At 36.7% G+C, this 21,282-nt stretch overlaps 1 protein-coding gene across 4 annotated transcripts in view; it reads left to right on the top strand.

The window, feature by feature from the left end:
- ANO4 (anoctamin 4) overlaps positions 1-21,282 on the top strand; it is a 168,784-nt gene that overhangs the window by 63,499 nt on the left and 84,003 nt on the right. For 3 of the 4 annotated variants that reach the window (XM_048958570.1, XM_048958563.1, XM_048958578.1), the window contains 3 exons: positions 2,805-2,915; positions 10,486-10,622; positions 15,988-16,146. In XM_048958570.1, coding sequence (XP_048814527.1) covers positions 2,805-2,915; positions 10,486-10,622; positions 15,988-16,146 — 407 coding nt within the window. The remainder of the gene's footprint in view (positions 1-2,804; positions 2,916-10,485; positions 10,623-15,987; positions 16,147-21,282) is intronic. The other variant, XM_048958588.1, reaches the window with a different exon arrangement.

Raw genomic sequence — 21,282 nt, forward strand, 5'->3', positions numbered from 1 at the left:
CTGCAGTGGGAAACCTTGTTTAACATCGTATTAACTACCTTGCTTCTTAACTTGCTTGTCTGAAACACCATTTTAATAAAATTCCGGTTTAGAAGAAGTCTTCCCATCCAGCCTGTAAAAAATGAAATGCTTTTTTAAAAATCTAATGTTTTTTTTTTAAACTTAATTAGTACAGACCCTTCAAAATAAATAAAGGAGAAAGTGTCCTAATTATTCACTGCTTTGAAGAGCGCACCAGAGTAAATACTATAATTTAAAATGCAACTTCAGGTGAACTAAAGTGTCTGAATAAATAGAGAAAAGTCTTGTATTGACCTTTTAAGGGTGTAGTCAGTGGGATCTAACACCAATAAAGCACAAATGAGTGGCTGTTAATGGAAGAAAGATGTGCCTAAGCCAACCAAAAGCAACAGCAACACCACATACTCCAGTTTGTTGTACTGGAGAACACTGGTAAGATAAAGGATGCAGAAGAATGACCTGTCCAAACACCTGCTCATCTAAAACCTTTGTCCACCAGTAAATCAGGAATCACTGAGTTGGCCGTTCCATGACTTATCATATAGGGGTTGTTTGTCTCTGGAAAAAAAAAATTCCTTCTGCAGAGTGTCAAAGGAAAGGGAGGTGGGTAGAAGCAACTGTACTCTGTTTCAACTCTGCTTGTTGACACCATGAAGATCATGTGAGAAGAAAGTATTCCTGTAACCACTTATGTAGAAGCTGTGTTGTTTGCAGATGCATTTCTTTTCCTCCTTGTATTGGTGGAGGCATGTTTGTGAATAGCCATGTATTAAATCAGAGAACCGGTGGAAGATTGTGCATGTGGTTTTGAGTGAAATCAGACTGGCTGATATTGTTGGCCTGGTTTGTTTGTCCTGAGCTCAGATCTTAAGGCTACTATATTTCAGAGAAGTATACAAGACTATCATTTGTATTTTACACGTATCAGTATTGTCAGTATTTTGCTTCAGCTAAGGTTCGAACTGAAGAGACAGGTTGGTGGATCTGAGTTTTTAACAGGAAAATGAATGGTATCACTGACAAAACTGTGCGTTACTTACTTTCTACTTTTGCCCTATTGCCTATATGCCTTTTTCACAGCAGCTGCAGTATTTTTCCTTAGTTTCTTGTGTTCTTCTCTGGGGCAGAGCCTAGGCTGCCATCTCTGAGGCCGTCTGCAGATTTCCCCATACTGCTATTATATCAATACTCAGCTGTCTCACTTAAGAAATTCTTTTTGTTCTACATCATTAAGTACTGATTCCTGCTGCTATTATGACAGATCACTTTACAAGAATCTATAAGGGGACCTGACTGTGATTTAACAGTGGAATAAAAGAATATTCTAGGGCAAGATGGTTTGAATTTATAATATTTTAGCATTGACAAATAAAAGACTCAAAATGTTGAATGCTCATTTTGAGGTTTATATTTTCATAAGGTGAAGTAGGGTCTATTTTAGAGTTGAGTAATTTGGTGTGCAGGAATAGAATTTGTAATACTTATCCAGGCAGTGTGTCTTGGGGACAACTGGCAGTTGGTCCCTCCCCATTCTATGAGTATAGTAGGTTAGAAGGAAATTCAGAAGACTGGCTTGTTATAGGCAGGATGCAGAAGAAAGAAAAAGGCTTCCATAAAAGGCTTGAGTGGTAGCCACTAGTGAAGGCATAGAAATGGCCTAAATGACCTGGCACTTTTTATTCCAAAGTCCTTCCTAACGTGGCTCTAAGCTTCCTGCAGACTGCTAACTTTGTGTAAGAGTTATTTAATAAAAACTGACTACGTGGAACAGGTTGCCCAGAGAATTGGTGGATGCCTTGTCCCTGCAGACATCCAAGGTCAGTCTGGAGGATCTCTGAGCACCCTGATCTAGATGTAGGTGTTCCTGTTCATTGCAGGGGAGTTGGACCAGATGACTTTTAAGGTCTTTTCTGACTCAAGCAATTCTATGCTTCTGTGATAGCTCTCTCCATTTCTGGCTGCATTGGAGCACCTTGTAGCCAGGAGTTTAAGCCCATATACCCAATACTTTTTCCTATCTTAATATGTGGTAATACTTTCTTACATGGAAAGAGTGTGTTTTGAAAAATTCCTGCTTTCTTTGCTCATGTTGAAAGAACACTAAAACTTGATAGAGGGACAAATCCCATGCCTATTCACATGTGCAGACGGATTTAAAAATGTCACCCTGGCCTATGTTTTAAATTTTCCGTAATGCTTTTAAAAGGACAACATAACATTTAAACTGATAGAATTACATGCCAGTGAGACCTCCTTTGAAATAGGCTGTAGTACTAGAGTGCTCCCTAGACCATAAATGTGAGACCCTATGGTGTCCTGTGGCTGAAACATGCTGTACGTGCTCTTTTTATCCTAATGGTTGTTTTTCGTCTTAAGCTTTTATTTGTCTTTTATGTGTCTGTGTGGTTTTTTTTAGCCTAGCCATTTCGGTAGTGCTGTGTCATTTGCAACAAAACGTTTTGTCTGTCTTCATATTTTGGAGTTTATTTTGTGGATGACGTGGTGAGGAGATGCTCATGGCATGGCAGCACATAATCACCTGAATAAGGAACTCACTAGTAGTGACTCTACATCATTCCTTGTAGCAGAGCCTGTTGTTTCATTCTATTTAGCTTTATATCAATTCTGGCTATATCAAAAGCTGCCTGAAGAAAAATTGGTTCTACTAGGGGGGGAAAAATAGGTAGCATTATTCCATGTGTATGTTCCCACACCACAAAGCCTCTTGGGTGGATTTTCTACTTCACTGTCACAAACCCCATCAATCTCTTTAACTTCTTCAGAAGGAAGAGAGGATTTGCAGGTTAACCGTTTGGAAACACAAATATGGATAAAACCAGATGCACAGAAGACAGATGTGGACTTTTCAGAAATTCTTAATGCTATACAAGAAAGTAAGTTATTACTTGGATGTAAAATCAATTAGATGGTCAAATAAATCAATTGAGATATATTGAAATTATAACTACAAATATTACTACATACAAATTAACAAACTGAATGATAAGTGAATACTTGTCACAAAAATCTATGAAAAAGTTCAGTGAGCTATTGAAAGCCACTCAGATATATTTTACTGAGATTTGGATTATTATGTACATAAGAATTCCAGCAGTATATATTTCCTATGCAGAAACAATGAGAAATATTGAGTCACGTTACTTTAATCCATTCTTGACATTCTTAAATACCACTGTGAATTATTATTATAATATATGTATCCTTCAGTCTGAGACCTAAAACTGGATTTGAACTTCCATGTTTTTACAGAGTACTGGAGTATATTCATATTTTTGCACAAGGTAAATTTTGGGATCAGAAGTAATGAGTTTTTCATGACAACTGAACTCCTGCTTATCTAAGGAAGGAAGACAGACAAAGGGGAGTGATTTCAAACTAAAAAAGGGGGAGTTTAGGTTAGATGTCCAGGTGAAAATATTCACTGAGAGAGTGAGTGGTGAGGCTGGTGAGGTGCTGGCACAGGCTGCTCAGAGAGATGGTGGATGCCCAATCCCTGGAGGTGTTCAAGGCCAGGTTGGATGGGGCCATCCTTCTCACATGCAATTGCAGGATAAATCTCAAGATTTATGTTAGAAAAAACACTGGTTTGTTTAACAAAGGCTGAAGATACCCTCACCCACCCCAAAGATTGATGCAACTCTGGAATCTAAATTAATCTGGAATTTCAGTGAGAATTTTCCATAATATGTTGAAAAATCTTGTGCTAGCCAAGGATCAAAGCACATGGTATGGTGACATTGATAGCTGGCTTCCTGTTTCCCTTTTTTCCAATTTTAAACTTTGAATTTTGCATAGCAACTTTCTGAAGCTACTTAATAAAGCTAATAGCTTTCTAAAGCTAATAGCAACTTACATTATTAATTACTATAAGACACAAAAGAATGAATCTGCACTTTGTTTTTTGCATAAGAATCAGTAACCATACAGTGGTAAAATCAGGTCCCGTGATCAATTTGGAGATGGAAGGGAAACTCAGTTTGCAAAATGACAGTAGTGATCATTTGATAATGAATCCCCTGATTATTTAAATTGTATTTTTAGAGTGAATTCTATGTTTTGTAAACTAAAAATTTTTCCCATCAGGAATGCCACTAATATGCCATAGCTCAGATAGAGGCCTGGGACGAGTTGTGGTTGTGGACTGGAGTGGCTGAAAAAATACTATAATCTTTCAGAGTCTGAATACACAAGATAGATAAACAAAGATAAACAGATTCTCAGGGAAGTTACTACATTTTTATACAAGAAATTGTTATCTTCTCCATTTCAGGCATGAGGGTGATTTAATTGAAACAATTAGATGCCAAGATTAGAATTATGAGCAGTGTTTTTCCAAACTGAATTCTTCCTATATGGCCACATCTCAACTTGGTACTATGTCATATTTTAATGGTATACTCTCTGATTCAAGAGGGCACAGATTTACTTACATCCTCAAATGTTAAACTTTTAGATAAAACCTCCAGTTACTTTTAAAAGTATGCTGTCTTTCTGTGGTGATAAAAACAGAGTTCATCTAATTCAGACACAGAGGTTTGCAATGAAGATATCAACATCTCAGTTCAGTATATAAGTGCCTTTTATAGTTAGTGGAAAGTAACAAGGATGTCTAGATCTCAATTTGTCTCAATCTGAAGTAGGTGGCTAATACAGATTAGGTGACCCATGACTTTAAAGTGGCTATTTTTCTCTGTTACCTGCAAATGGAATTTAGGGAGATAAGCTAACTTAAATCAGTATTACAGCTTAGACACAAAATTCTGCACTGTGGATATATACATTTAAGTGAATTTTACCCTATGTAAAGCATTTGGAAGTATGTAAAGTATTTGGAAGTGATTCTTGGATATAATATGAAGAAAGCTTCAAAATTGTTTTAGCGATTCAAAACTAAAAAGCATTACACAAAGAGTCTTCTAAGAATTACCATTTTGATTTAAAGATGATTTTAGAGCCATTTGAAAAGGATGTGACTTTCACAGCCTTGGAGACAATGTTTTTTCTTTATCCAGAACAGACACAATTGCTGCTGGGAAATTAAGTTCTATAACATTCAGACACATTCTTTTCTGGAAAGATATTTTGTAAAGTCTTGCTACATGTCCAATGGAATGTCTTATAAACTGCAGTCCTGTGAACAGCGAACAATTACGATAAAATAAACTTAAATATTATTTCAAAGGTGGTTGCTTGGAATAGTGATTGTTACTTTTGATCCCAGGTGTTGTTAGCATTGAATGAAAATTTTAAAAGGCCAATGATTTACTTTAATAATGATATTTTTTACCATGAATTTCCTGAGCATTTTACTTTTCAGGAGCCATGTTGTGTAAATTTAGGTAGCTGCTAAGTCCTTCCATTTGGAAAATTCTAAATGTAATTATTCGAGAGTAGAGGTTTGTTGTTGTTATTGTTTTATAAATGATTAATTATGTAAAACAAACAGTTTGCTCTGAAGCTCTTTATTTTTTCCTGCCCTCCTTATTCTTTCTTAGACTGAGAATGAAGATAGTTATTGTATTACATGTATATACTTCCATGTGAATGTACTGATATTATAAAAGAACTAAAAGTCACTTCTAATGCTTCAGAGCTAACTACCACAAATCATGCTTGTGTCTTAAACATGCATTTCCAAAATTTTTGTCTAAGTGCTTCACAGTTTCCTCTTGACAGCAGTATATTCAGAAATTATCAGTAGTCTATAAGAGGCAGTCAAGAAACAATCCTTACTTATCTTAAAATGGCTATAAATATGCACTGTAAAGTAGATGATTGCACTGGGTGTAAAACTGCCAAAGGGGATGATGCACCTGTTCTGCACCCTGGGTCAAGGTCAGACCGTGGGCTTGCAGGTTGGCCCAGCTGGGCAGGTGGCACAGGGAGCTGGAGCCCAGCCCTGATGTGGCCTGGCTTGGACAGGGGCTGATGGGCCTCGGGGAGATGTGGGGATATGAGGCTGAAGCAGGTGGGGGAGCTCTGGGGGTCTGGCCAAGGGTAGACATGCCTAGCGGTGCCCTGACAAAAGCTGGCAAAGGCTTACATGGCTTTTTCCTAGTTATTGTTCTGAGAAGTTGGATGTCTTGCTGAAAAGTGGTAAATAGTTCTGTTTAAAAAAAAAAAGTTGTGATTTCAAAGCTCTTTTCATAAATTCCTGTGATTTGGTTCTTTCCACTGCCATTGCAGTAAAATCAAAACTAAAATATCTCTGGCTTTCTAGTTTGCATTGACTCCTGGGAGGTTTAATAAAAATAAGTCATTTGATTGTCTCATTTTTCCTCCTTGTCTGGAAATCATAAATCTGTGATTTTCTTGAGAGAGGGTAACAGATCACTGCATAGTTACAGAATTTGGCATTTCAAAAAGTTCTGGGCTGCCATAGCTCTAGCATTCCCTCTTTGCAGAAATATTTGTATCTGCCAGGCTCACTGACTGCAGGAAAATGCTTATATATAAAAATCCAACAGAAAGAAGCAAAAAAATAACCTGTAGTACAACAAAATGGAGGAGTCTTGGTTTTTCTGCAAAGCTACTCAGGCTTTGCAATTCTCTGCAAAATAGGTGTTTTGTTCTCAAGTTTTTTATTAGGAACTATTTTCCAATACTGGGAATTTTAAAATCAACCATTTTCACCATCCTCTTCCTGTAAAAAGACTCTACACATATTATAAACATTGCTGTGAATAATTTTTAAAGAAATTCACTCTTCAGTGCAACCTGATGGACCTAAAAGTCTCCAAAGAGCACCTTCTGCAATATTGATTTATGATAAAACTAAAATATACTTGGTGGCAAAGTGTGACAATCAGTAATAAAGCTGTTAATTAACAGAAACATCATCTCTGACCATACTTCCATCTTGCCCCAGATGAGTCAACTTTCAGTTTTGAATGAAAGTTCTTATTTTTAGGCACCTTGAATTTTGAGTGTCTGTCTTCAAGACGGTAAGGGTGTAACTTTTGAGTGCTCTCTGTCCAGAGAGGCTTGTGGAACCATTGAGTTTCACAGGGATTCTTGCTTAGAATTTCCTAGAGTTCAGTTTCCAAGATATGTGATTCTGCTACATTTGTGTTAAAATGATTTGTATTCACACATTTTTTAAATTCCTCAAGGGATTCTGAATTTTCAACTCACTGATTTTTATTTTTTTTTCCTACAAAGTGGAACATGAAGGGGGAAAATGAACATGCATAATGAAGCTGATCTAAAACCATAGGGGGGAGTTCTTGATATCTCCCGTAGCAATGTACGTGCTGCTCTGCATTGGTATTAAATTTCATTGCCTAAAAAGATATCACCATATACCAGTACCAGCCTGCTTCTCAAATAAATGGTCAAAAGCATATAAATAATAAAAGTATTAGATATCATTCTGTTAGGATCATTTGATGATATATGTATTTATCATAGTCTGAAGGGAGCAGAGAAAGTGGAGCCCTGATGATGCCTTCAGCAGCAGTGTAGGAGTGAGTGCTCTTATTCATTGCAGTAGAATAGCAGAGTTAGGTAAAGCCAACAGAAGAGTTGCACTGGAAGTATCATCACCATTGCTGAAGTGAAGCAAATAAGATTTGTGAGTTTTTAAATTACTTATTGACATTTGTGGCACAATATTTTATTAAATAATATTGTTTATTATCCAATGAGATTTGGGATAGAAAAAAGCTCTTAGCAAATGTTTCAGTCCCATGTTTAGTACCAGTGAGTGAAATAATAAGAGTATATCTTCAAAAATAAAAACAGCAAGGCAACTGAAGTATAAAGATCTCCGCATTCTCACCAGTAGCAAAACTTTCTGTGACTGGAAGAGGGTCATAGACAGCTGGATCACAGACAAGGTAGTTCAGAACATCTCTTCACTATTTATCCTGTTCGTTGAAGCTTCCAACCAACAATTACCTGTGTACTATTGATATAAGTAGTTTTCCATTACTGGCAGTCCAGACAGGTCCTTGTAGCTAAGCTTCAAATCAATTCAAAGGTTTTTTTGTTCCAGTAGTTCTTTATGTTGAGTATCCTTCTCATTTGAACATTTGTGCAAAAACTGGTAGTGATCTACATCTAGATTATTATCTTATGAGATAGAATATTCAACTCCAAAATTGCTAAACTTGAGGATTAGTATGTTATCCTAAAAGCATTTAATCTGGCACAAAATTTCTTGTTATACTGCCTAGATGGAGAATACATTCATAAAGCATTAGAAATTCTGAATTTCAATTAAAAATTACAGTGTTCATGTTAGTTCATTAGGTTTGATTAGGTTTGTATCTAGTTTGGATGTGTATACCTTTCTGTTGCTGCTGAAATTATTAGTGGCCTCATAAGTTAAAGTACTGTGATGTAAAATACAAGGTATGTTGTCAACATTGTCCTTATTGTGTGTGTGCAAATGAAGAATTCTTGAAGCTTTTAATAGGGTCTTCTTTTTTTTTTTTAAATCTACCCACAGTTGTAATAACAGACTTTAGATACTATACAAGGCAAGTGCAAAAGGGCAGCAGTGCTCACAGTGGACAGTAAAATAATAATACATGTAAACTGTAGCATAGATGCAAGTCCAGGACATGAAGAAATCTTTCCCTGCATTGTGAGAGTAAAGCACAGGTAATTTATAGAGTCTGTTGCATTGGAGATTTAAAGGAAAAAGATTTCTTAAACTAGGTCATAGCCCACTGAAGAAGGGAAAGGTGGAAAGGAGGTCACATAGCACTTATAATGGCTGGGGAACAGTTAATGTCCTTTAATTTCTGGCAGCTATTTACTCTCTCCACAGTAGAGGAATGTGTTTTTACACCTGCAGCCAGGAGTTAAAAATGGAGTACAGTTGCCATTAGCAATTAGAGATTTTTGTCTGTTATCTGTTAATATAAATTCACATCAACAGTAATGACAACTGCCTGTCACCTACTTAGGGGAACAGCAGAGAAGCAAAAGGGCCGGGGGTATACTGTACAACAGAAAAATGTGTCCAAAAAGTCAGTCAGATTAGCAAAACAGTGAGGAATGGTGGACTAGACAAATTTCTGCCAGGAATGAGTCAGGGGAAGAGGCTCAGCAGCTGCCTTCTGGGGGCCCCTTCCAAGACAACTCATAATTCTGGGTTTTGCCTATGAAACATGAGGCTGGAGAGGTAAATGACACCTCTGCACAGCTGAGGCTTGATCCTCAACAAAGATATCTTTCTTCTCCCCACATGCAGCTCTTCACCATCCTTTCACTCAAGATCTGCAGCTTTGGAGTGCAGAGATAGACCCAGCTGGCTGCAGCCTACCTGTCCCATATCTCCATTCCCATGTCTTCTGTCCAGCAGCCCCTCAGTCTCTGAAGCCAATGGCCTTTATGTGGTACTGTAGAAGTGCAAAGCCACTCTGCCCACAGCTTCCCATTGTCTCTTGACTCTAAGCTTGAGTACAGTGCCAGCATTTAACGCATTCAAAGTCTTCCAATGCTTTTATTTTAATTACTATAAAATTATCATGACACAACGTTGCATAAAAGTTGGAAGAAATTAAACTCAGTTACTCAAGTTGTTGTATTCAGTCACACATGGTGTGAGCTGACTGCTCCATGGGGGCTCCCCATTGGATTATCAGGGCAGTGCCCCATAGCCAGGGCCCACCCCACCACTCAGGTGGGAGCAAAGCAGCCAGGGAGCCTTGGGACAACTGCAACCCCATGCATTGGGCACCTCTCTGGGGATGGGCTGAGGCCAGTCCAGGACTTTAGCCTGCAGATTAGGGATCAAGATTAGGCCCAGTGAGGGGCATCAGTGACAGACATGGACCTGGGGTGGGCAAGCAGGGCTACCCTGAGCACTGTCTGGGGCCTCTCCCCATGTACACCAGTGTCTTGGACCTGAGACCCACTGACAGGCCTCCAAAACAGGGGAATGTGGTCCAGGACCTTATGCCTCCTTGATTTTTATCAAGTTGGGGTTAATGTAGCATGACTGGAGGCTGGGCAATCAGTAATCTGAATATGTTAGCATTATATATATAAAAAGATGCCAAATTTGGTGAAAGTTATGATTAGCCAGGCTCATATATTCAGTGTCTTTCAAGTAGCAGTACTTATTTGAGATCTTCTGCCGCAGATCTGTACAATTTCTAACTTGATATTTTGTGCAGTAGTTTAAAAATACCTTCCTCATTGAAAGCAATTTTTTGTGGCTGTGATAAAGAAAGCAATCCTTTAAGCCACTTATCCTAAGAGAATCCAAGGAAATGGCTAACAAATGTTTTATTGTGACAGTTGATTACTTATTTAAGATCAGAGAGATACTATGATATCCTAAATCTTCACCACTGCTCATCAGGAGATTTTAAACTTAACGTCATAGATACACCAGAACTAAAAAGCGGGATAACAGATAATGTGTTACACTCATCTTCATTTGGCTCGAATGTATTTAAACATATGTTTTTTATCTTTGTTTTTCAGTAGCCAAGGATGTCAACATTTTTTTTGATGAGCTAGAAGGTGTGAACAGCCCTTCCAAAGATGATGATTCCCTGCTTCACCATGGTAACTTGACCAGTACTTCTGATGATGCCAGCAGGTTGGAAGTGGTGGGAGAGGTAAGACAGAAAATTATTAAAATAATGTTCACTATAAAAAGGGAATAAATGTGATTTCATTCAAAATCTCATTTTCTACAAGAGAAGATTTCCCTTATCTTAATCCATCTGGAGTATGGATGAAGGAGAAGCACTTGTAAATCTCATGAAAGGTGCTAGGTGTCAGATACACAACAATTTCCAATCAAGTAAAGAGCAGAACAGACTTGATGCATAATGTTGATTCATAGGACATACCAAGGAAGAATCATTGTTCAGCACATAGTCCCTTTTAAATTATGTTATAATACAGGCAAAGCACTGTAGGCTCGAGCATGAAAATTTGGGCCTTTCTGTGTCTTTTGGGCAGAAGGGAATGTGATACCTTTTAACTGTTCTAACTGCCTATGAACGCTATGCCTACTTCAGGGAGTGAGGAGACCATGGACTCATCCCTGGCTCTAAGACCTCCTTTCACCTGCTTAAGGCGAGTGACCACAACCAGACTACTTGGAGTGGTTACCTCCCAGCTGTGCCTGAGGATTTTTGGCAAAGTGCTGGTTGGCACAGATTAGAACTGGAAGATGCCATGCTAACAAGTAAGAAGAATGGAAGACCATAGGATATTGTTTAAGCCTCTGCCCCAAGTCTTTTGTTTAGTATCTTAGAAGGCATAGTTACAGACAATGACTTTTCCAGGAACTAGAGTGTTTTGTAGATTATGTAGGTTAAATAGGTTGTACCAAAAGTAATGCATCCTATTTATTTCCATGGAAACTACAACTGATACAGAGAGCACAATAAGACTATTTGATGGAGCAATTTTTCTTGTACTAGAAATTCAGCCCACAGAGAGTTACACTCCTAGAATGTTTAGACAGATAATTAGAGTGACAAAATTCATTCCACTGAGAGATGTGTTTGACCTTGCTCACAATTTCATCTTCCCCTTCCCTCACTGCTCTTTCACAGCCTCCCCTACAACCTACAAAGGGCCCTCTTTACCTGCTTAAATTATAATACAGTAACCTGGCATGATATTTATGTGTAGCTTTTTGTGATCATGTACCATGTGGTCTCTAACTAAAGGGCAGGGTTTAAAAGCACACAACTTTTGCATATTAAAGAGGAAAAGTGAGCAGAAAATGATCAGGAAGAGAAGTGATGAGAGAGAACAATATATGCTGCTGTTAATTTAACAGCAAAACCTTTTTTCACCTGTTTGATGTATACTTTTTAGGTGTTTTAAAGGGAAAGGGAAAATGTCTGAAAATATTCCTAGTTGAATAGGTTTATTTATTTATTTATTGCATAACCATAACTGAGGAAAATAACCATATAGGTCAATTAGATGTATGAGAGAAAAAAAAAAAGTCGTGGCCTACCAAAAAAATAAAAAATAAAATTAAAAAAAAAAGAGAGAAAGAAAGAAAAGAAAAAAGTTTTGAAGTCTATGGAGTCCCCAGATTTACTCCAGAAGAAAATTATTACATTTTTCAGATGTTCTTATTTCAATCCATGAAAATGAATGTATAATCCAAAAACCTTAGAGGAAGGAAAAAAAAAAAAAAAAAAAAAAAGAACATAAAGTTTTCTTATTAGTTTGCTTAGCTGACAAGTTGGAATACTGTTTGCTTCAGTTGTCTGTTGCTCAAGCTTAACCAGAAAATCCCTTGAAGAGTTTATGGATAGAGCTTTATCAACAGTAACATCAAAGATGTAGAGCTAGATAAGGATTCAACACACCCTTTGGCTAAAGATGTGTCATCATTTTATTTTGTTTCATTCAGACAGAAATGAGGTCTGAGCAAACTAAAAATCATGGTTTTCTTTGTGTGCACTGATCAGAGAACAGTAGGTACTAGGTGTATAGTTACAAATCTAAATCTTGGGACATACTGTTACTAGAATTTTGAAACTTTGTTTTGATTGAAGCTTCATTTTCTGAGAATTAGAGTTGCAACAGAAAGAAGGAGAAAATGGTTTAAGATCTATGCTTTTTCTTCATCTATTCTGCCTTTCCTTCTATAGCGTATTAAAAAAGCCTTCTGTATTTAAGGAAGTTAGAATGATGAAACTTTAAAAAAAAAAATGATTTCTACTTAAAATAACATATATGTTCTTGAGATTCCATCTGATATAAATAGTTTTGAAATTAAAACTGTAAAAGTCACCCATACACTCTTCACTTTAAACTCAAATTCTAATGATATTTGGGTCTAGTGTTACTAACATTGTGCAGAATAGTGTTTGTTTTAACAATCTTTTGTATAAATTGGAACTTGCACTATTATGGCAGAAAAAAAGTTATTCATATTGCACATAAGAACTCTGATGTTCTTTATGGCACCTCTGATACCCTGTGCAGTTTCAGCTTATTTGTCTTGTATTTAACTCAGTTCATGTTAACTACATTTCTTTTTTCCTTCAAATTCCTGTCTTCTTCAGTGACCTTTTTTTTTTTTTTTTAAGGAAAAGTGAATTTTGAAGTCATGACAGAGGGAAAGGAGAGGCAATGTCTGGAAAGCATGAATACCAAGGTGGCAGAAAAGTCTCTGTTTGGAATAGCGCAAATCTAGAATGCTGAGGCTGATGCAAAAAGCCCTGCAGCTGCTGTTTCCTAACACTGATAAGCTAATTTGAGTGTCTCTATATCATGTAAGACATTTGCACCCTCAGAGTTCTTGCAACAAGTTCACCCTATAAATCCCCCTTACAGGCTATAACAGGGAGACAGCAAGTGTACCTTCTTGGAGCCCATACCAGTCTACTAGAGTTTATCACTCTGAATTTTTCATACAGAATTTCTAAAATGAAAACTACTTCCAAGTGACAATGTTGTCAAAGCTACCCTTCTGGAAGAAAAATGACAATACTGGAGTTGGGATGGTTTCACAGATCCAAGAGAAAGTAATTGTCTCAGGCAGTCATACTTATTGAGAAATTAGTCCTTCAGGATAAATAACTTATCTAAATCTCTTAGGCATCCTTTAATTGTAAGATTCTACATGCACTGATAAGTCAGTGTAGGCTAAATGAATTTCTTTTAGAGAAAAGTGAAACATAGGAAGCCAGAGGGCAAATCTGTTTTTCCAATGGATTCACTGTTCTTTGTGGAGAAAGATACATTCCTTGTGTTGAAATCTGAGCTGCTCTCTATTACCATTTTAGTTCCAATCAAGAGTGTAAATTTGAAGTGAATCTCTCAATAAGCCCTACCCATGCTTTGGATTGTACTGCAGAGTTCAAACGTGGATCTTTCCTGGATGCAAATAAATTGTGAGATGTACTTGAGCTGATATCAGCTAGAGAGTCTCTGGAACAACACTGGAGTGGGCCCAAAGTAAACCCTCAGTCCTACATGGTGTGCAGAGCAGGCCCTCAGTACAGATTGTCCTCTACTCTATGGATAGATCCCCACTGCCCTCCTTCATATGCTAGAATACACATGGTGTCTATAGGACCTGCAGAACTGGAAGAACAGCAGGAGGCTTAGAAACCAGAGCAGAACCACTAAGCTGGCCCACTGCCTCTGAATCTTCTGCTGCACTGTTCTTTTATTTAAATGCTCTGCTTGGTTTTTCATGTCTTTTCGACATCATTTATAGGAAAAAAATGACTGTGTTTCCTGAGCTGTTTTCATATTTAATACGCTGTGAAAAATACTTCTGATATCCTGATATTATCATTTGTCAGTATTATATGCAGTATAGATATAAATGGTTTATTACTGTTATTTCCTTAGGGCTTACGTCTTTTTTTTCACTTTAAAGAACAGCTCCCACTATATCAAGTCTGTATTAAGCTGTGTCAGGAGTCAGGCAGGCACTGCAGTGAAGGAATGTTAGAATTCCCCTTTCTTCTTTCAGTAAATTGGGTGTACCAAGGGGATGGTACATTTGGATGCTTTCATTGTTTTTTCCATTTAAAGAAAATGCTCACTGAGAATCACGTAGTAAGTTTACATTTAACTCCTTGAATTGGATTTTTCTTTTCTTTTCTTTTCTTTTCTTTTCTTTTCTTTTCTTTTCTTTTCTTTTCTTTTCTTTTCTTTTCTTTTCTTTTCTTTTCTTTTCTTTTCTTTTCTTTTCTTTTCTTTTCTTTTCTTTTCTTTTCTTTTTTCTTCTCTTCTCTTCTCTTCTCTTCTCTTCTCTTCTCTTCTCTTCTCTTCTCTTCTCTTCTCTTCTCTTCTCTTCTCTTCTCTTCTCTTCTCTTCTCTTCTCTTCTCTTTTTTTTTATAAGAATCAATTGACCTATCAGTATTATTAACACTTTTTTTTGTAACTGAAGTTAAAGAGCAATTCTCCTAATCCAGAATAGAGAAAGAGATATTAGAGAGATAGAGAAAGAGGAATTAGCCTAACTCTCCCTTCAGCTTGAAGTCAACTCATCTTGATGCCCCCTGAAGTCCCTACCCATTATCCCTCTCTGAGGGAGAGCTGTTTGTTTTCACATATCATTTACTGTATCCATTACTTCAACAAAATGCTCTAAACTCACCAGCTGCCACACAGTTTCAATTTGGGTGAAGGAAAAAATTTAATCCCTGGGAAAAATTCGTATTGTGTGGAAGTAGCGTTTAGTTGTGAGGAGAAGCTTCAGGGGACTTCATCTCGTGAATTTCTAAAACAGACCAGAAGTTTGCCTCTTGGATCTCATTAGAAGGACCCACTTGACCTCTTATTAACAGCATTTTCTTTCTCTCTGAGCAAAAATTTGGACAGGCACATTCTTTGATGGAAATAATCAAGAAATACTACTTATTCCTTTTATGTATCACTAGACCAAACACTGGGAATTATGTTCAAATATATATTGTGGGTTGCCTAAGCTTTTCCATAAGCCAAGAAAATTCTGAGTTATGAGTGAGGAAGGCACAAGGCTCTGTCCTGTGAAGCAGAGGAGCTACTGTAATCACAAAGCAAGGAGAAACTTCTCACCAAATTTAGTGTTTCTCAGTACAGTTAATGTTCAAACCATTCATAATTCTTCTCGGGTGTACATAGACATTCCACTACACTAAGTTCTTTTATATTCAGATTTCACTTACACTGTTTTCTGCTCTTTTTTTAATGCAAAAAGTTATTCCCAATTTTCTAGAGGGTAGTAGGAGAAGAATGTTGACTTGCATTCTCTATTCTCTCCTATCCCATACCTACCTACATGGCCAAACTTCTACCAAAAAAGACCTCCTGGTTTTGAAATGGGGAAATTTGTACTTCTTTCAGACAACCTCAGAGGCACTGTATGTAAAGTGCATGAAAACTTGGACATCTTGTCACAATTCCTTATCTTTCAAGTATTACTGAAAACTTGATGCAAACGCTGATGCAACAACTATCAGAGCAAATTAACATTACTGAATTGCTTGAATTTCTCTTTACAGGAAGTACCTGATAAAAACAAAGCCAATGGATTGTATTTTAGAGATGGAAAATGTCGGATTGACTACATCCTGGTATACAGAAAATCAAATCCACAGACAGAAAAGAGGGAAGTATTTGAAAGAAACATCAGGGCAGAAGGAATTCAAATGGAAAAAGAGGTAAATGAGTTTCCCTGAAGAAAAAAAAAAAAAAGCTTTGAACTTTTAAATCTGTGCAGAATGTGAATTGTGTTTACTCTGAAACCCCTTTGCACTGTTGTAGTAGTGGAAAAAAATGCTTTTAAGCATGACTAAATATAGACTACTTATTGCCAGAGCAGCAGGAAAACATAGCCTAAAGGAAAATCAGACACATGGATTGAAGTCCAAAACAGGCCATTAGAGTCATCTTTTTCAATCTTATGCACAAGTAGGCCATAGAATTTCATCCTCTGCATTGTGCAAATAGAGAAAACAAATGCTGGTTTTGGATGGCCTAAATTCTACTCAGTGCAGTGCTTACTTCTGCATGTACATTTCTTACCTGTTCCATTCATTGATGAGGATCTTGGTACTTGTTTCAGAGACATATCAAGACCCCTGCCTTTGTGTTCTTGTCAGCTAAGGTGTAGGGTCTTAGGAGATATTTTGGTAATTTGAAAACTGACTACAATCTCCCTTGTAGTCCTAATCATAAACATTAAAATAATTGAAAAGCCTGTATGAATTTCCTATGTCAATGTTATTTCTAACACAGTGTCCTAAAACAGTGAATCATTTATGGACAGGAGTGTAAAATGAATGTAAACTGCTTAAAAATGTACTGATAAGATATGCAAAATTTTTTGCCTAGGTCTTTTTTTTTCTTAAATTTAAATACACTTTCTTGAGCATATTTAAATGGGACTTAAGTCTCATATCCATGCAGGATAGGTATACTGAATACTTAATTTTACTATAAATTGATCAACTTACACCTGTGTTGATATGCATTGTTGGCCTGCCGCTGATGCAAGTGGTACAGGAATTTTCAGGTTACAGACATTTGTAAACTGTTTAAATGCTGTACATTATCTCCCCTTCTGTCACTGAAAGTTTGGTACATGTGTAGATATTCTGCCTGTGTGCTTAAAAGGCATTCTTCTTTGCAGAACACTGGAATAAGAAATGGAAGGTGTTTCTCTCCACTATAATTAAAATGTTTCTTATTGTTACATTTTTTATAATGAACCTGGTACTGATAGATATTAAGTGCATGTCACTGATTACGTCAAAGAGTTGCCCTAAATTATTCCTTCAGATAATCTGGATGGTAGCATCTTTGGTGCTGAAGTTGTTACTGGGTGTCTTAAATGACAGCCTTTGCTTCTTTGTTATATATGCTTCCCATAAAAATGCCAGTGATTGAAAGAGTTGCAAAACAAGATCTGAGAACATGGGAATGCTGCTCTGGTTGTACATCTTCAAAAATATCTGAAGTTTGGGAAGTGTAGAGAATGAATGTGAAATAACTTCTCCGTGTTGCTACATCTAACAGTTTTGAACAATTCTTGCTATATTGTGATTTTTTTCAGTTCTTGCCTTTTACTGTGGTGAAAGTTATGAGATCCCTTTATATTTTAGGTATTATGAAACTTACAGCATTCTACACAAAGAACTTTTTCAACTTAACGATTTAAGTGCTTACAATTAGACTTTCCTTGTGCCTTTCATTTATTTGGAGTTTCCTGCTTGGGCTGCATGAATACTCTGCCCATTTGATTATTCATTTCAGTTTCTATTATGCTACTGACATGGAGTTTGATTTCTTATTAACCTCATCTGGCCTTGGTGTGATTTCTTGCTGGCATCAGTAATTGTACATTTTCTAAACTAAGAGTGATCCATATGAGGCTGTGCTCATCACTCATCACTCAGGATAATGTTTTTAAAATCTAGGATGCCAGTATTTTAAAACTTATGACTCTGACCTAAAATTAAACTCTAGCATGTGTACTTTATGATCACTTCAGTTTCTAAATTGAATTATAATCCTGAAAGAAAAAAGTACATTCTTGGTACACCCTCTCTTCCTTCTTGCTGAGTAACAGCTGTGCTGCATAACACTTAGATTTTAGCTGTGTGGTGTGATTGGTTAATGCCTGGATTATTTCCCATGATTTTCTGCTTCTCCTTTTTGGTGAGACTGCTAATTGTGTAGGGTTTCAGTTCTGGAATATTTTAACAGTAGATGTGTTTTCTAATTGTTGTTCATATTAGATATATTGTTTCCACTAGAAAACTTTGCTCACAGATAAAATTAGAGGATTGTTTGTCTCTATGACCAGAGAGCGTATACAGAAACAACAGGTTGTTACTGCTGGACTGAGAGAAATATTTTTACATGCCGTGAATTTGTGGGTGGTAGGTTCTTCTTTGGGTACTGGCAGTCCATATATTGACATTTGATCATGTTAGTCCTGTTTTCAATTTGCAGTCAGAGACGGGAAACTTAGACCTCTTCACAATGCAGTTTTGAAGCCACATTCCTCAGAAACACTGCAATAAAAGAATAATGCATTGCAGTGACTAGCTGACAAGCATAACACAGCAAAATACCCAGGAAATGGTGGGTGCAGAGAGATAAATGTTTACTTAACTTCATGGAATGAAAAAGTGAATCTGAAATGAATGAATGAATGTTGAGATAACTTGAGGCACAACATCAGAATCGTGTAGCTGAGAAAGGTCTGAACAGATATGTTTCTGACTGTAGAAAATTATTATAACTTTTTACCAGTATTGCTCAATTTCACATTGAGCAGTAAACAAATTCACATTCAGATTCCTCAGCTATATCACACTATTTTCCAATGCAAGTTATGGTGGTTTTTGTGCTTTGTGTAACCAGTACTAAAGAATAAGGGGGTTTCTGGCCAAGGAATCCATCATTGAATTAATAAAGATGTAGAAAACAGAGGTCTAAGAGTGAATGGATAACCTAAGAGAGCAGCATATTTCATTTTCTGACCCTTCTCCCTGCTTTTCAGTGTACTCTATCTGTTAGTAAACATTGACACAAGAGAGGTAAATAAATATGATATCCTGGCTCTGGGATTCTTGATGACCACAATGTTTAAATTCTTTAATACTCTTTGAAATAGACTTGTGTATTGAGTAAAATGAAGAATCAATCTTCAAAGGAAGCAAGTTCTCATTAGAGTTGAGGTATCAATAGCAATGCCTGTTTGCAGGCATAGATACTTTCTCTAAACATTACGTAGGACCAGTGCCTGCCAGAGGTGACTAGCAATGGTTAACTGGAGGTATGACATAAATGTCTACATTCTGAGTGTATGGTTCATATTCATCCAAATCTTGAATAGCCCTAAGATCAGCCTATTGACTCCAAGAAAAATACACTTATCACTTTCATATAAAGAGAAAATTCATATTGAATCTATCATTCCAAATGCAGAGTTCATCCCTCTGAGATAGTAAAAACCCAGCATTTTTCTGGAAACTTTATCGTTTCAAGAGAAAATGAAGACTAAGAATTACATTAGGCGTATTTCATTTTTCACAGGTATAAAGATTTATAAATACAGTGCAAATGCAAGGAAGATGTAGCATGCTGCTAGAAAGAAATCTGTATAAAATTGGATTTCTAATTCTTAAAAGAAAAAGATCATCTTAGGTTTAAGTAAGTTCTGCACATAGATGGGTAGAAAATAGCTGTACAGGAATAGACCACTTTTAATTTGAGCTTGGCATGTTTTTGTATGTTGTGTTGTTTTTTTTTTTAATTTTGCTTCTTATGACTTCACTAAACTACTCATACAGTGCTATGAAAAGTACTAAATGTGTTTTGCTTCACATTTTGTCTCAGATGTTTCATTTATAAGTTGAAGGTTGATTTGATACAAACTTCATTTGAAAAAACATTGGGCATATTGGTAGAAACTGATAGGTAGAAATTTGGAAAGAGAAACTATTAACTAGTGAAAGAAATATTCAGGCCCTATATTTTATATATTTTACATATTTTTCTATACTAATTTTTCCATGTAGAAGTAATGAACTGCTTTAAAGCATTCCTTTCTGACCTAACAAGCAAGTCTCCTGACAGTTACTGAATGTTTCTGGAACTAGTTTACGATATTTCATGGAAGGCAGTCCTTTGGGCTGCTGCCTCCACATCATCATTGCATATCCCAGCTGCAAGACATTAGGTGGTGTGTTTTTCAAGAATAATCCAAACTGTATGTTTTTTCTGTTGCATGCCTGGTTAAAAATTTAAACATTGCCACTGTAAGTGTCAAGCTGTCACCAGTGTGTCCCAAATTGCATTTGCTCCCTGCCTCAAGCAGTAGCTGACATTTTTGGGGCAACACCTGGCTGATATGCAGCTGGTATATACAATAGGTGTTCTCTAAAGAAATAAAGAAAGATGAGAAGGGGAAAGGAAAGTTCAGTGTAAGCTTCACTCTTGTTATAAGTATCTACTAGCAGGAATATTCTTAACCAGAAACTTAAGAATACTGGTTAATACTAGTTAATTAAGAAACTACTTTTCCAGTAGTTGATATAATGGAATTACTGGATAATATTATTTCATGGCTTTTCATGTTAGGAGGAGATGTGCATTAGTTCATGTTGACGTAGTATGAGATCTGTAAAGCAGTTTCTCTTGATGTGGCTGTACCTTTGCGCTAATGGAACAGGACTTTAGGAGTTCAAACCATGTATTCAGTAAGAGGCATATATTTAGTAGCAACTTGGAGCCTGATTTAGAATGATGAATGTTGAGAGAAATTACAGATGACAGAAAGAGCACACAATATAGTATCTCCATGACTCTTGACTCGTCCCTGAGTGTAAAACCAAAATAGACTTATGACTATGTCAAAGTGAGGTAAAAGTTAGAAATAGTGAGTAGGAAAAAAACCCAAGATCTTCAAGGACTAAAACTTCAAATATAGTTATGCTCAAAAAGTGATGATGCAAATATGAGATGTTATATTCAACAGCTGTTCTTCTTGAGTACAGTCAAATATTAGCATCTTTCATTCTGGGAGAAATGACATCTACTACCTTTTTTTTTTCTTTTTTTTCTTAGTACTGCAGAGCCAAAACAATTACGTCAAACTGCTCTGCTTTTTTTCTGGTTTGTGCCCCATCACGGCAATTGTTCACAAGAATCCTGTTATGTAAATGTTGTTGCTGATTGTGGTTCATAGGCAGAAAAGAACCAGGCTGACTTTCAGCCCTCAAGTGACATTTGCAGAGCTCAGTTAGGAGAGGTGTTTTATAAAGTTAGCTTATGTAATTTGTCTC

This window comes from Lagopus muta, chromosome 1 (genome assembly GCF_023343835.1).
Source record: "Lagopus muta isolate bLagMut1 chromosome 1, bLagMut1 primary, whole genome shotgun sequence".
NCBI lineage: Eukaryota > Metazoa > Chordata > Aves > Galliformes > Phasianidae > Lagopus > Lagopus muta.